At 38.6% G+C, this 14,424-nt stretch overlaps 1 protein-coding gene across 1 annotated transcript in view; it reads left to right on the forward strand.

The window, feature by feature from the left end:
• The window catches only part of LOC104606092 (rho GTPase-activating protein 7-like), a 124,538-nt gene that overhangs the window by 41,541 nt on the left and 68,573 nt on the right, over window positions 1-14,424 (forward strand). Inside the window, exons 8-12 of the mRNA XM_010271138.3 lie at window positions 4,283-4,360; window positions 4,526-4,581; window positions 4,716-4,785; window positions 8,110-8,197; window positions 9,523-9,766. Of these exons, the coding sequence (XP_010269440.2) occupies window positions 4,283-4,360; window positions 4,526-4,581; window positions 4,716-4,785; window positions 8,110-8,197; window positions 9,523-9,766 (536 nt within the window). The remainder of the gene's footprint in view (window positions 1-4,282; window positions 4,361-4,525; window positions 4,582-4,715; window positions 4,786-8,109; window positions 8,198-9,522; window positions 9,767-14,424) is intronic.

Consider the following 14,424-nt stretch of genomic DNA (forward strand, 5'->3'; position numbering starts at 1 on the left):
GGACAACTGTAGCATTCTGGTGTGATGTGGGAATATCTGTGACAGACAAAACAACAAAGAAGGAGCTATGGTTTGAAGGAAAACCGTAGCAGTCAAGAGGGCAAGAAACTCGAGATGAACGATGTAAAGGGGGATCAAAGGATGGTTGGGGATCATGGATAGGTGCATGTGTACTTACAGGATCAAGAGAAGAAGAACTCGTGGCTAGAGATAACGGATTAGCTTCTAGTGATGAAGGGGGCAGAGCGACATGAGCTAGAGCAGCTAGCCTCTTCATAGAATAGACATGGAGCAATTTTGGAATAGGAGGTGAATTAGAAGAACCTGCAGAGTCAAAAGAGTACAGCATCGATGGAAGTAGCATGCAACTTAACAATGTGGGCAAAAAAGGAAATGTTTTCAAGAAAGATGACATTGTGGGATACACGAACTCGCCGAGACTGAGGATCATAGCAAAGGAAGCCCTTATGATTAGGGTTATACCCCACAAAAGCACACATTATTGATTGGAGTGTAAGTTTGTGTGCTCATGTGGTGGAAGGTGAACAAAACAAACACAACCAAAGACAGGAAGAGCAGAAAAATCAGGTTGACGGTGAAACAAGCTTTAGAAAGGAGAGGTATTATGTAGGACAGATGAAGGAAGAATGTTAATAAGATACACAATAGTGTTGGCCGCCTCCACCCAAAACGAAGTAGGAGCATAGGAATCATGAAGGGTCCGAACTATGCTCAAGATATGTATGTTTTTGCACTCTGCCACTCATTTTGTTGTGGAGTGCTAGGACAAGATCTCTGGGATTGAATTTTGTTGTCTCTCAAAAAGTTTTGAAAGTCTCCATCAAGATATTCACCCCTTGAGTCTGAATGGTGAATCTCAATGTTTGCATCAAATTGGTTATTGATCTTTGCTAAGAAAGATATATAGCTAGAAAAAACTTTATATTTGTATCTTAAAAAATATATCCAAGTAAAGCGAGTACAATCATCGATAAATGTAACAAAATATTTATATCCCAACTTGGAAACAACTGGAGACGACCAAACATTACTATGTACTAGTTTAAAAGGAACAAAAGCATGTTCAACAATAGAAGGAAAAGGTAAAATGTGGATTTTAGTCAAGCATCAAGAAATGCAAGCTTTATCAACATTATTAAAAGAAGTATAGGGATGGCCAAGTTGCCTATGCCATAAATGACATACATTATTTCTGCAAAGAACTTCAGAACTAGGGGTAGTAGTAAGCAAACAGGATGTGGAAGAAAGCCCCAGTGTCTTTTCATTTTCCAAGGAAAATAGCTGACCTAGTCTACGCCCCTTCCCTTTCACTGTCCCAGTGCGCTGGTCCTGTATCAAACAACCATCATGGGAAAAGGAAACAATGTTACCATCCTTAACTAGCTGACCGACTAAGATCAAATTTGTTGTAAGTTTAGGAACAAAGAAAGTTTTAGGTAGATGAAAGAAAGCATTGACAGATGTAGACAAAGACAAATCATTGCATCCAACAATATCCAATTTCTCTCCGTTAGTAGTAATAATATGTTTATTCGAAGATTTGGGTTTAATGGACTCACCAGTGTGTGCTCTTGTCATATGGTTAGAGGCCCTAGAATCAATGATCCATAAGTGACTAGGACCGGAACAATAATAGGATGACTCACCAGAAAGGCCGATGGCTGAAAATGCAGAGGAAATGGCCGAGGATACTAGCTGCCGCATTCTTTCTTCTGTAAGAGCTCCAGAATTTTCATCCATTCCTATTGAAGCTGTACTCCCAATATCTGCACCTTCAATTGTTGTCTGGAAAGCCTTATGTTGACTTTTCTTAGAACTTGAACCATTCCCCTTTGCTGGTCGGGTAGGACATTCATGAATAATATGCCCATGTTGCTTGCAATAGGTACACAAATTTTTCTTCTGGCAGTATAAGATTACATGTCCATATTTCCTTGCATTCAAAACACTGTACTCGGGACAAGTCCTTCTTGGGCTTGGATTTGTTTATCAGAAAGGCTGTCTCTGTTCTAGAATCAGATTTTGACCTCAAGGTCGATTGAGTAATGAGCTTAGTTTCTTTTCTGAGAAGTTCCCCCAAAATTGTGTCAAGTGTGGGAGGAGTGCCCTTACTGAGAATATTGGACCTTACAATCTCATATTCAGGTCTCAGATGCATCAGAAAATGCATGATCTTCCTCTTATCAAAATGTTCTTTCAGATTTTTGATGCAAGAAGCAGAAGTGGTTTCATCCATGTGAACCAATTCATATTCTGTCCACAAATTCACAAAGCCAGCATAGCACTCCTGTATTTTCTTCTCACACTGACAGTAAGAGAAAATCTGTCTCAATCTGATATTGACGAGAGATGTTGGACTGTTGGTACACCTTTTCCATGTAGGCGAACATCTCACTAGCAGTCCGATAACTTCTCATTGGAATAGTAATCTCAGTTTCAACGGAGCCAAGAAGCCAAGAAGCCAAGACACAACTTTGGCATTTTGATCTTCCACTATTTCAGCCCCTTGGAATCAGATTCTTCGGGTTGTTTTGTGGAACCATCCACAAATCCCCATAGACCATTTCCCTCAACATAGAACTGGAAATGGAATTTCTAGAAGGCATAGTTTGTCCCATTGAACTTTACTGATAGAATATCCCTTTTCTCCATGGCCATTTCAGCAACTAAGAAACAAATAACTTAAGAAAGTAGGGCAGCCGAAGGTCCAAAAGAAAACAAAACTTGATGGAAGATGTGTGTCCAATCACACGGCACAAGGAGGAAGCAAAACTCAATAAAAAAACAGCCACACAAAGTTCGAACTGATTACAGTCCAAAAAATGTAAGTTTCCTGGACTGTTGAACAAGAAGAAGGGCAAAACACCCTTCAAATGTAATCTGAAGCAGAACTAAGTTGTAGATCTATATAAATCTGACCTGGGCAACTTCAGATCTGAAGTTTCACAGCGATTGAAGTAGCCAATGGAGAGAGAGAGAGGAAATCCTATTGCTGAAGGCGATCTTCCAGAGAAAGAACAACACAGTTGTGCTGATCAATAAAACAACCTAAGAGATTCAAAGTTGAAGTAGATGGGTCGATCTCACAAGCCAAAACAGATTTCAATCAAGTACAGGTTGAAAAAACTTGCTCTGATACCATGTCAATTCAGTTAAAATCAGAGAAGAAGAACTAGGAAATGAAAGGGTGTGTTCTCTTATTTATCAAAAAAAAAAGGGTGTGTTCTCTTGAGTCACATGCCCAGAAATGATTATCTTATATATGAAAGTGTACAAGGTTATGGAAATGATAGTTGTGTCCTTCTCTTACAAGAAAGAATAAAACAAAAGAATAGTATACATAAGTTACAACATAAAAGAGTGGTCCCAAGAGCCAAAAAAGGAAAGAAGACGTAAGAGACATAAATCAGTCTCTACAGTGGAAGTCTCCTCTAAATCATAGAGTGAAGTTGAACTTTGATGGAAGCTCATTAGGCAATCTAGGTCCTTCAGGTTAGGCATTGGGGGCATTTTTAGGGATGCATTATATTCAGGTCCAATTGGAGTTGGGAACTTTTTAAAAGCTGGAGTGATGGCATTACTACAGGGAATGAGTATAGCTAAGCAACCCAGGTTTCAATATGTGGAGGTGGACTTATAAATGGTAATCGCTTGGATTTGCAGGCAAAATTCAAGAGAATTGGGAGTATTGCAAAGGAGGTGGGGGGCACTTTTAGATGGGCCAGGAGAACTACAAATGTGATGGCTGATTTTCATTCATTGGCTTAGCAAGGGGTGCTTAGGGAACATAGTCTTTGGCATGATTTTCTTGTATTTTTTAGACTCCAACCCAGGCCTAAAATGTATTTTTTAATCTAACTGAATGATTTTCTTGTTGCTGATGGAAAAAAAAGTTGTTCATCATGCTTTCATGTTCTGTACTGCTTTTTTCAGTTCAATGAAATTTCTTTTTATCCTTCAAAAAAAAAAAAAAAATCTTTCGTGTTCTGTGTCCAAAAAGGCCATTACCCAATGTTCACCCCTGGCTAGCCAGGGATTTTGGGATCTAGTCTTTGGCATTTTTCTTTCTTACACAAAGTGTCTACTCTTAGACTCCAACCCACATTCTCATGCTTGTCAGCCTGAGGTTTTACCATAATACTAAGCAATGACACCTTTTGTTTTGTCTGTGTCTGTATTACCTAAAATTTCTTGTTTAAAAATCCTTTTGATACTATATTGTTCACTAAACGAGCTAATAATTTCATGCTTTTTTCAACAGGAACTAAAGTAGAAGGAATTTTACGACAGTCTGCAGATGTAGAGGAGGTTGACCGCAGAGTTCAAGAATACGAGCAAGGTTTTTACATTGTTGAAGTTCATGCTTATACATTGATATTGATTCTAACATGGGAATCTTTTGCCCATTATCTTTACGTGTTTTGGAAGGGTTATTTGTTCTGATATGAATATCTATTCATGGAAATGCCTTTGTCAGCTGAGGTTATATTTTGCTTGTTACTAGGGAAGAGTGAATTCAGTTCTGATGAGGATCCTCATGTTGTTGGTGACTGTGTCAAGGTGTTCTCTTATTTGATGTCTGAGCAGTATTTCTAGACTGACATTTTCATGTACTGACTTTCATTTAGTTTCTTTATTTCAGTTCATCTGTTTTTTTGCTTAATTGCTTGTTTGCCAATATTTTTGGTTTGCAGCATGTTCTTCGAGAGCTACCGTCCTCTCCTGTTCCAGCATCCTGCTGCACTGCATTGTTAGAGGCATATAGTAAGTTTTACTGGTTATATGACTACAATCTTTTCTTCCTCTAGTTGATTATGTGATATTTATCGTCTAATAAATTATTTGTTGCTAACTCACTTGTTAGAGGCATATAATAAGAATAAGATAAAAATTGCATTAAAGAAAATAATAGAAGTACAAAACTTCTGTGCTGGCTTTGTGACCTAAGCAAAAAACTGTAGCAGCTACCAAGATATACAAAAACTATATAAATTGAGAGATAACATATTTGTTGCTATCACTAATGTTACTGGTTATTTAATGAATATTATTGTTAATTGTTAGTGTACATATTGTTGGTTTCTATGCAAAACAAGAAAACAACTTAGGACTTAGAGTACGGATGCAAACGGATCGGATTGGATTCAAATCAGGGTATATTCGAATTTGATCCAACATTGTTCATGTTGGATCCGATCCGATCGGATTGGATCTGATAGGACTGGATTTGAATTCGAATCCTATTGGTAAGTTGGATCTTCGGACCAACCTTCCCCTTGTTTTTAACTCACTTCCAACCTTCTCCATTCTATGTAGGGCACAAATAGGTCACAAAACTCCAAGAAGAAGACCAAAAAGGTTATTTATTTATTTTTTCTGCTGAAACTCTAAGAAAATCAGACAAAAAATCAACCCAGAATTTAATCTCAGCAAAGAATAGGCACCAAAACTTGGTTTCAGTCAACAGTTTCTTTCCAAGAAAGTAATCTCAGTCAAAAATCAATCCAGAATTTAATCTCAGCAAAGAATAGGCACCAAAACTTGGTTTCAGTCGACAGTTTCTTTCCAAGAAAGTAATCTCAGTCAAAAAATCAAATTTTCAGATCAATAACTATCAAAACCAGTCCTTTATTCCTCAAAAAGAGATCGAAGGGCTTTATGCCAAAGGGAAAAACTGCAGAGAAAATCCAGTTTTATCAGCCGCTGCTTAGAAAAGATCTTGACAGCTTCTAACCAAAATCAACTCAACTAAAAAATGTACCTTTTCAGAAAAGATTCTGATCACCACCTTAGTTTGAAACCCTAATCTTGATTGTGCCTAAAACTCTGATTCTTCCTGGTCACCGGGTAATCTCCAAGAGTCTTTCACTTTCTTGGGCAGTCTCCAACACTCCAGCAATCTCCAAGAACCAGGCGCTACTGCAGCAGATCTTGATCTAAGGAATTCTCATGTAGCCAACCAGATCAGACTCACATGAGAACCCTAGTCCTTTCTCGCCAAGTGCTCTAATACCAACTTGAATAAAATGGATCTGTGTTCTAATGTAATTCAAGAGAAAGAAAGAGAGAAAAAGAGCTAGACTTCAAAGAGAAGAGGAGAGGAAAGAAAGAAAGAAAGAAAGAAAGAAGGGGTTCTGTTTGATTAATCTGCCGCCCCATTGGATCTTAGATATTAAATAGATAAGTCTCCTTACAAGAGTGGGAGTTACTCTAATACCCCTACTTAAAATAAAACACAAACAAATAAAGATAAACATAAACGAGGATAAACAAAGGCCAGCCGGCCCAACTAGAAAAAAGAAAATAAAATAATTAAGTGTGGGGATGGAACCACACACACACACTAGGAGCTATTTAACTATCTCTACACACAGAAATGTTCTAACCTGATCAGATTGAGAAAAACCCAAGGGAAAAAGGTCTAGAGAGAAAACTGTCCTGAAACCCTGTCCTGGGAAGAGGGATACAGTTCTTCCGATCAGTCCAAAAGAAACAGAAGGTGCCCAGGCAGTAATCGACCCCCAAGGAAAGGTCAAACAACTTCAAAAAAAGTCTATCTCCAGTTCAAAATAGATTTCAGAATTCAATTCTACCAAAAACCTACCTTCCTCTCTCTGATTCTCTCATTTTGGGCAGTTCTCCAGGTCTAACACCTTGGGCACCAAAAATAAACTCCAAAACTTCAGAACCAGGCTAAAAAACTGTGGGCGATCAGCATTCCTTCTATTCCATGCAGTTGGCTGATCCTAAACTATGATGGAAGCCACTCCAAGAACTCCTAACTTGGCTCTGATACCAAGTAGATTTCTGCAACCTAGAAAACCAGAGAAAAAAAAATGTATGCTGCAATAGGTTTCATCACTTGAGAAGAAGAAGAGAAGGGGGATGAAAAGAATATTAGAGAATGAAGGGGAGCAAAAATGTTGGGCGCCCCATTCAACTAGTATTTATACTTTTGTCAAAAAATATGTCAGGGACAAATATGCCCTTAGAGGGGTGGATGTTAAAGAACACTTATAAAAACATAAAATCACTATGGGTTAAGGCCCATCAACTACAAAAAGAATATGCTGAAAATAAATGGCCTACATGGGCCAACTGTCAACAAATATTGAACTAGCTCAAAGTGGTAATCATGTAAGTCAGGTGGGCAATACATTGCTACTCTACATTTTTACAATATTGTCACCAACTTATGTTATAGTACTATCTCTTGTACTCCGTATAGTGCTGGTAGTTTTCATTGCAGAATATGTCAATTCCAGTAAAATTTTGTTTCACTACCCATTGAAATGGGAATATGTTCTAGAAGTATAAGAAAATTTGTGGACATTTTAAGCTACGCATAGATGTGCACCAAGGTATCTAGCCCTGGTCACCTAGCTTTGCCTTGGTGTCTTGTAAACTTTGCTCTTTTGCATAGTTATCAAGGTGATGCCTAGGTGACAAGGCACCCATGGAGGGTTTCCTCGCTTATGCGCTTTGCTAGTTTGTATATGGTACTAATATATACTTTTAGATTCTTAATTTTTTAGGTCATAATAATAAAATAGACATCATTAAATTAAATTGTCAATATGTGGGTTAAAATACTAGTTTATATTTATTATTTTCTTGTTTTTAGGGTTCAATCAACACACGTTGGCGTATGCTGTCTTGAACCCTCAGACTTTAAAACCTGAACCAACAAGACAGAAAGAACATGAGAAAAATTTCTCTAATGAATACATTTTTTTTCATTCACCATTTAAGGGGCTCAGCCCTCTATTTTCTGAAATTTCCATTCTTTCTTCCTTTTCTTTTCATGAAAAATATATTGATTTTCTATGTTTTAATATGAAATTTATACTTTATTTTATGAGGCTTATACATAATTACTAGTTAAAGATGGTTGCTGGTTGCTATTGAACCATGGTAATTACCCTAGTACTCATGGTTGCTGGTTGCTAAAAAAATCCATAGCCTAGGTGACTAGGCAACAAGGTACCTCCTTGTGGTCTAGCCTTGTGCTTTGAAAGCTATGCTCTTTTGTTGCAACTGTTGTTAAATTAACAAATTTTGTTTTTGTATGGTGATTCATTTCATAAGGAATTGAATGCAAAGAAGCTCGGGTTAATGCCATGCGCTCTGCAATATTGGAGACATTTCCAGAACCAAATAGGCGATTATTACAGAGGTTTGACTTCGGCCCCTCCTCCTTTCTTCTATGTTTTCTTCTCAATAACATGTCTATCTTTATTTGTTTTCTTTTCTTTGGTTGGATTTCACTAAGCTCTATGTTAGACAAAATTTATGCTCTATGGATATTGTTTGCCATTTCAACTCAAATTTTCTGTCGTGGACATCTCTTATCTATAATGTTCTGCAACATATTGCATGAAAAGCTACAAGTGATTCATGAATCATGATTTGAATTCTTGTGGCATTGAATAGCCTATACCAATTTAGGATTCTTGTGTTGACTCCCAACGTTTGTGGTATAAAGATTACTAAAGTGGCCAATTGGCGTTCATTAAATTACAGATTAATCCTACAGAAAAATTACATACACATGGAGCTTGATATGGCATTTTCCAACCCCCACACCATACACTTGCACATGATAGCTGAATACTTGAACGGTCTTAGTATACTTGCATGGACACAATACATGATGGTACCAACACTGGATTCTGCATTGGAGACTAAAATGTTCATCTTCTTTTGTCCTTATGGAGACTTCATAATATATAATAACTATTATAACATGTCATACAACAAGAATTTCATAAACATTAGACGTTTCATTAAGCTTTAAACTTTGCAGGATTAAAATATTGCAACAAATATTTATTTTTTCTTTTTTGATTAACAACATGACCAGTGAAGTTTTGTTCAAATATAGCAGCAGCTGAAAGGGATACACCTCCTTGCTTCTACTATGAGGGAGGGAAACTAGAACAATGGTGACAGTGCACCACACTGATTGAAAAGTTAAGATGCAAATGAATTCCCATCTCAACATCACCACTTTGTCCATCCTAAAGCATATCTATCTTCTTAAACCTTCTTTTTCAAGGGTGTCAGTTCTCTCATTGGATGGCCAGGTTTAGTTGTTAAACCTTTTGTGCAGTTACAAATTTTATTACAACTTCATTTTGGTTTACTTTCAGAAGGGGGAGGAGTGAAAATCTCCCTTGATCGCTGTAGTTACATGACGTCCATCCATCTCAAATAGCTTTTCTTTAGTTAAAACATGAAATCAGTTATGCCTCTGTATTTTGCCCTACTTTTTCCCTTCCAGATCAAAAGCTCAATGCCTTAAATGGCTATTTTTTTGTAATTCTGAAACTTTCAACTTGAACAAATTGTGGATAAAAGAGAAGTAGTTTGTCAATAATGTACCTATAACATAATTATCAAAAAATAATGTACCTATAACCTTGTTTAGCCTTGCACTCTAATATGATGCACAGAATTGCTCTAATTTGATTTTTTCTTTATCTTTCTTTTTGTTCATAGAATTCTTAAAATGATGCAAACAATTGCTGCTCATGCATCTAAGAATCGGATGACTCCATCAGCTGTTGCTGCTTGCATGGCTCCCTTGCTACTTTGCCCACTTTTAGCTGGTGAATGTGAATTGGAGGATGACTTTGATGTCAATGACGATAACTCAGCTCAGCTTCTTTATGCAGCAAATGCCGCTAATAATGCTCAAGCTATTGTTACAATTCTTTTAGAGGAGTACGAGAATATATTTGATGTAAGATTCTTTCAAGCAGTAGGTCCATTTGTTAACATTTGGTTACTAATGTTTCACTATTTTATTTATGTCACTCGTTATATTTGGTAAAGCTTTGAAACTTAAATTTCTTGATGTATCTATATCACAACCACTTGGAAGTTCTCGAAATGGAAAAGAATTGAACTCAGGACATCTCACACCCAAAGCAAGAATCATGCCACTAGACCAAATGCCCCATCATGTTTACATATTCTGTTAGTTAAGTTTTTGATGTCATTCTTTGGTAGTCATGGAGAAGGGAGAGTTTGAACGTGCAGGAGGCTGGAGAAGAACTTTGAAGATGGAAGCAAAAACCTTTGTAGCAGAGATGAGTGGTATCCCTATGCTTAAAATGAGGGAGCTGAAGATGGCAACAGTATTACTAGTAGGGGGGGCAACAGAATGGTTCAATTGTTTCAATAATGAAGCACTTAACTCTGGAAACAGATCGTGGAAAGACTTGTTTGAAACAGGGGAAAGAAGACATGCTGCTGAAAGAAGAAGAAATTGTAAGGGAGGGTACTTGATGCTAACAGATTGGTCAGAGGTCGAAGCAAATGGTGTGTATCCTTGAAGGGAGGAGAACAGAAGGTTGGATGGAGATGGAGAATCTGGTGCAGAGTTTTCTGATGATTGCCAGTGGGAGGATGATGAAGAAGATAATCATTGATAGACCTCAGAGCTCCATGTCCAAGAAAATCCCAGAGTGGAGCTGGAGAAGGAAGATGACTCAGAAGGCGTGGACTATCAGCTGAAGGTAGCGAGTTATGGAGGCTCTTTCAAACTTTCAATTGTTCAAGCAAAGTTGACTGGAAGTGTTGTCTGGTAATAACAGCCAAGGAAGTGAAGTCCCTGCTAGACTTGAGGATTGAGTCTCTATTAGGAAATTCTTGAAGCTGAAAGGAGATATCATTTTAACCCCCTTCGATAAAGAGAAGTCCCTGCTAGACTTGCATGAAGACTTTGTTGAAGTGAATGCTTATGTTGTTCAAATGGATGGACAGGTGATAGTCTTTGGTTGGTTCCCTTTCTCAAATGCTAAATCCCTAACAGCAAACAAGGGACTGATTATCAGAATCCTAGGGCTCCCATTTCACCTTTGGTTAGAGAGCACCATGCACCTAATAGCAAAGGCTTGTATGTTGCTTGGCTTGTCTCTTCTGTCAATGCTCAGCCTTGGAGAGAGGGTAGGAATTATGTGGCGTTCCAGAAGAGGGTAGTTCAAAATTTCCGAACTCTTTTACTAACAAGGAAGAGGAAGATTGGGGTTTACCAAAAGTCATAGGTCCTCTAACTCCGTTCCTCTCCCAAATAAAGCTAGTAGGACCTTCGCCCAATCGGTGTCAAAAGATAAAGGCCTGCAGTTTTGTGCCAGGATAGAAGCGTGGCTTGCAATTCTAACCTAGGAGGGACATGTGGAATATAGGCCTACAAAGGTGCAGGTGTAAGCTTAGAAATTGGGATAAGGGAGGTCTTGAAGAGGCCAAGTTTTGATGGTCAAAGTTTGGCTTGTGGACTGAATAAAATTTCAAATTGCTTAAGCATGCGTGAGGAACTAAGATGGCATGTGTGCAAGAACTTGTTGGGAGTGCTTGGGAAAAGTGTGGGTGGGCGAGAAAATTTTGGGATGAAGGGGAACTCCAAGTCTCTTGGGCCCATAACAAATCCAAAGAGGATCTTCCTCCCTCAACACATGATGACTTGAAGTCTCACATGAGTGTAACAAAGTTGCCTCCTTTAGACTGAAGTATGGATCTGTCTTCTTCTTGTTTGAGACCTTAAGCTTGTTCAAAATTTGGCTGAAAGTGGCAATCCTCAAATGAAGATTGGAGATGGTGCTGTTGTGTAGGGCTGAAGCTTCTTCCTATGAGCCTGGTAATGCAAACCCTAGATTCAATGGAAATGGTGGTGCTAGGGACCAAGAAAAGGTGGATTATGATTGGGAAACTTTTTCAGATGATAGCGATTCAGAGTTGAGTATGTAGAGATGAGGAAAGATAGAGGGTTATTTTTGTCTTTTTCATACTTTGTGCATTAGATTCTTCTTCTTTTCATACTATTTGTGTATTGAGGTCAGAATGGTCCTTTTGCTATTATAATGTAAATTTTCTTTCTTGGGTGTTGCTTGTCACATTTGACACACCCAACATTTGTCGTCTTCTTTTCTCAGTCTCACAATCTGACTTTGACATGGTACAAGAGTATCAGAGCAGGTCACAATCTGATAATGCTTGAAGAAGATTCAAACCTATTGCTATTTAGGATTATTCTTATCAGTATTTGGGGAATCCTTTTGTTTTTCTATTTTCTCTGCCTTAGGCTGTTTCTATCAGCCCTTGACAAGTCCTGTTCTTGGAGCTCTGTGCCATTAGCTTCAATCTCTTCTCTAGATCTCTTTCAAGTAGCATCAGATCTGCATGAAACTCTAGGCTTGGTGTTGCCTAGAGGAGTACTTTTGGTCTCTTGTTGCTTCGTTTGGATTGGGCCAGCTTAAGAAGGGTTTTGATCTCTCTCTTGGAGCGGCTGGTTGCTACAGTTTCCTTTTGATAAAATTCAGATAGTGTCCATACGATTTCAGATAAGGAGAAGAAGAATTGCTCCAGTCGAACTGGAGAGAAAACTCATCTTCTCTAGTCAGCCAGCCTTTATTTATAGTTTTCTAAATACACAAGAATTACACTTATGCCCTCACTTAAGCGAGAGCCACATCAGCTAAACAATCAATATATTACTTAATATAAAAGGTCTATACTACCCTTCTACAGCCGACTCTAACACTCCCCCTTAAGCTGGTGAATATATGTCATATAGTCCCAACTTGTTACATATGTAGTCCACTCTTCCCCGATTCAGCCCTTTGGTAAATAAATCTGCCCATTTATTTCCTATGTTCACATATGTTGTACTTATCACTTCATTAAGCACCTTCTCACGTACAAAGTGGCAATCGACTTCTATATGCTTCGTCCTTCCATGAAACACTGGATTAGAGGAGATATGAACTGTAACTTGATTATCACAATATAGCTTCATAGGAGTGTCAATCGAGTATCCCATCTCCTCTAGGAGATGCTTCAACCACACTAGTTCACATGTTGTGTGTGCCATGGCTCTATATTCAGCCACTGCACTGTTTCTTGCTAACACCTTTTGCTTCTTACTTTTCCATGTCACTAAGTTCCCACCAAGAAAAGTGCAATACCCTGTAGTGGATCTTCTGTCAAATATGGAACTGGCCTAATCAGCATCCGTGTATCCCTCTATCTCAAGACTTCCTCCACTCTTATATAACAAACCATGACCTGGAGCTCCCTTCAAATACCGCACAATCCTTAAGACTGCCTCACAATGTGGAATTCGAGGATTCTGCTTAAACTGAATCACTACACTGACTGCAAATGAGATATCAGGTCGAGTGATGGTTAGGTCATTTAGCTTACCCACCAACCTTCTGTACCTTCCCGGATCCTCAAACTCCTCACCTGCATCACTACTCAACATTCGGTTCCATGGGTGTTTCGGTTGGTCTAGCACCTAACAACTCTGTTTCTTCTAGCAGATCAATGACATATTTCCTCTAGCACAGATTAATACCATTCTTGGACCTCGCTACCTCTATCCCTAGGAAGTATCTTAATTTACCAAGATCCTTTGTCTAGAAGTGATCATGCAAGTAAGTCTTCAACCTGTCAATCCCTAGTCTGTCACTGCCTGTGATAACAATATCATCTGCATATACCACCAATAGGATCTTTCAAGCATTGGATTCATAGCTGAATACAAAATGGTCAACCTGACACTGTTTCATTCCAAACTTCTTCACCACTTCACTAAATCTCCCAAACCATGCACGAGGAGATTGTTTAAGTCCATAAATAGCCTTCTTAAGTCTACATACCTTGTCACCCTCCCCCTGAGCAATAAACCCTAGTGGTTTCTCCATGTACACTTCCTCAAGTGATCACCATGTAAAAAAGCATTCTTGATGTCAAGCTGAAACAAGGGCCAATCAAACATAGCAGCAAGAGAGATCAGAACATGAACCGACTCAATTTTGGCAACTGGAGAGGTGTTTGTGTAATCGATACCATATAGCTGTGAATAACCTTTGGCAACTAACCGAGCTTTCAACCGTTCAACACTCCCATGCACGGGGAGATTGTTTAAGTCCATAAATAGCCTTCTTAAGTCTACATACCTTGTCACCCTTCCCCTAAGCAATAAACCCTAGTGGTTGCTCCATGTACACTTCCTCAAGGAGATCACCATGTAAAAAAACATTCTTGATGTCAAGCTGAAACAAGGGCCAATCAAACATAGCAGCAAGAGAGATCAGAACATGAACCGACCCAATTTTGGCAACTGGAGAGGTGTCTGTGTAATCGATACCAGATAGCTGTGAATAACCTTTGGCAACTAACCGAGCTTTCAATCGTTTCAACACTCCCATCAAGTAAGTATTTAACCGTGTACACCCACTTACAGCCCACAACATGCTTACCAGGTGGAAGAGTGGTGAGGTCCCACGTATGAGTATGAGTCAGGGCCGAGAGTTCTTCTTCCATTACTTGGTGCCACCCTAGAGAAGTGAGAGCTTCTTGGAAATCCTTGGGAATAGAGGCAGAGGATAACATAGA

This window comes from Nelumbo nucifera, chromosome 2 (genome assembly GCF_055504915.1).
Source record: "Nelumbo nucifera cultivar China Antique chromosome 2, China Antique-T2T, whole genome shotgun sequence".
Classification (NCBI taxonomy): Eukaryota; Viridiplantae; Streptophyta; class Magnoliopsida; order Proteales; family Nelumbonaceae; genus Nelumbo; species Nelumbo nucifera.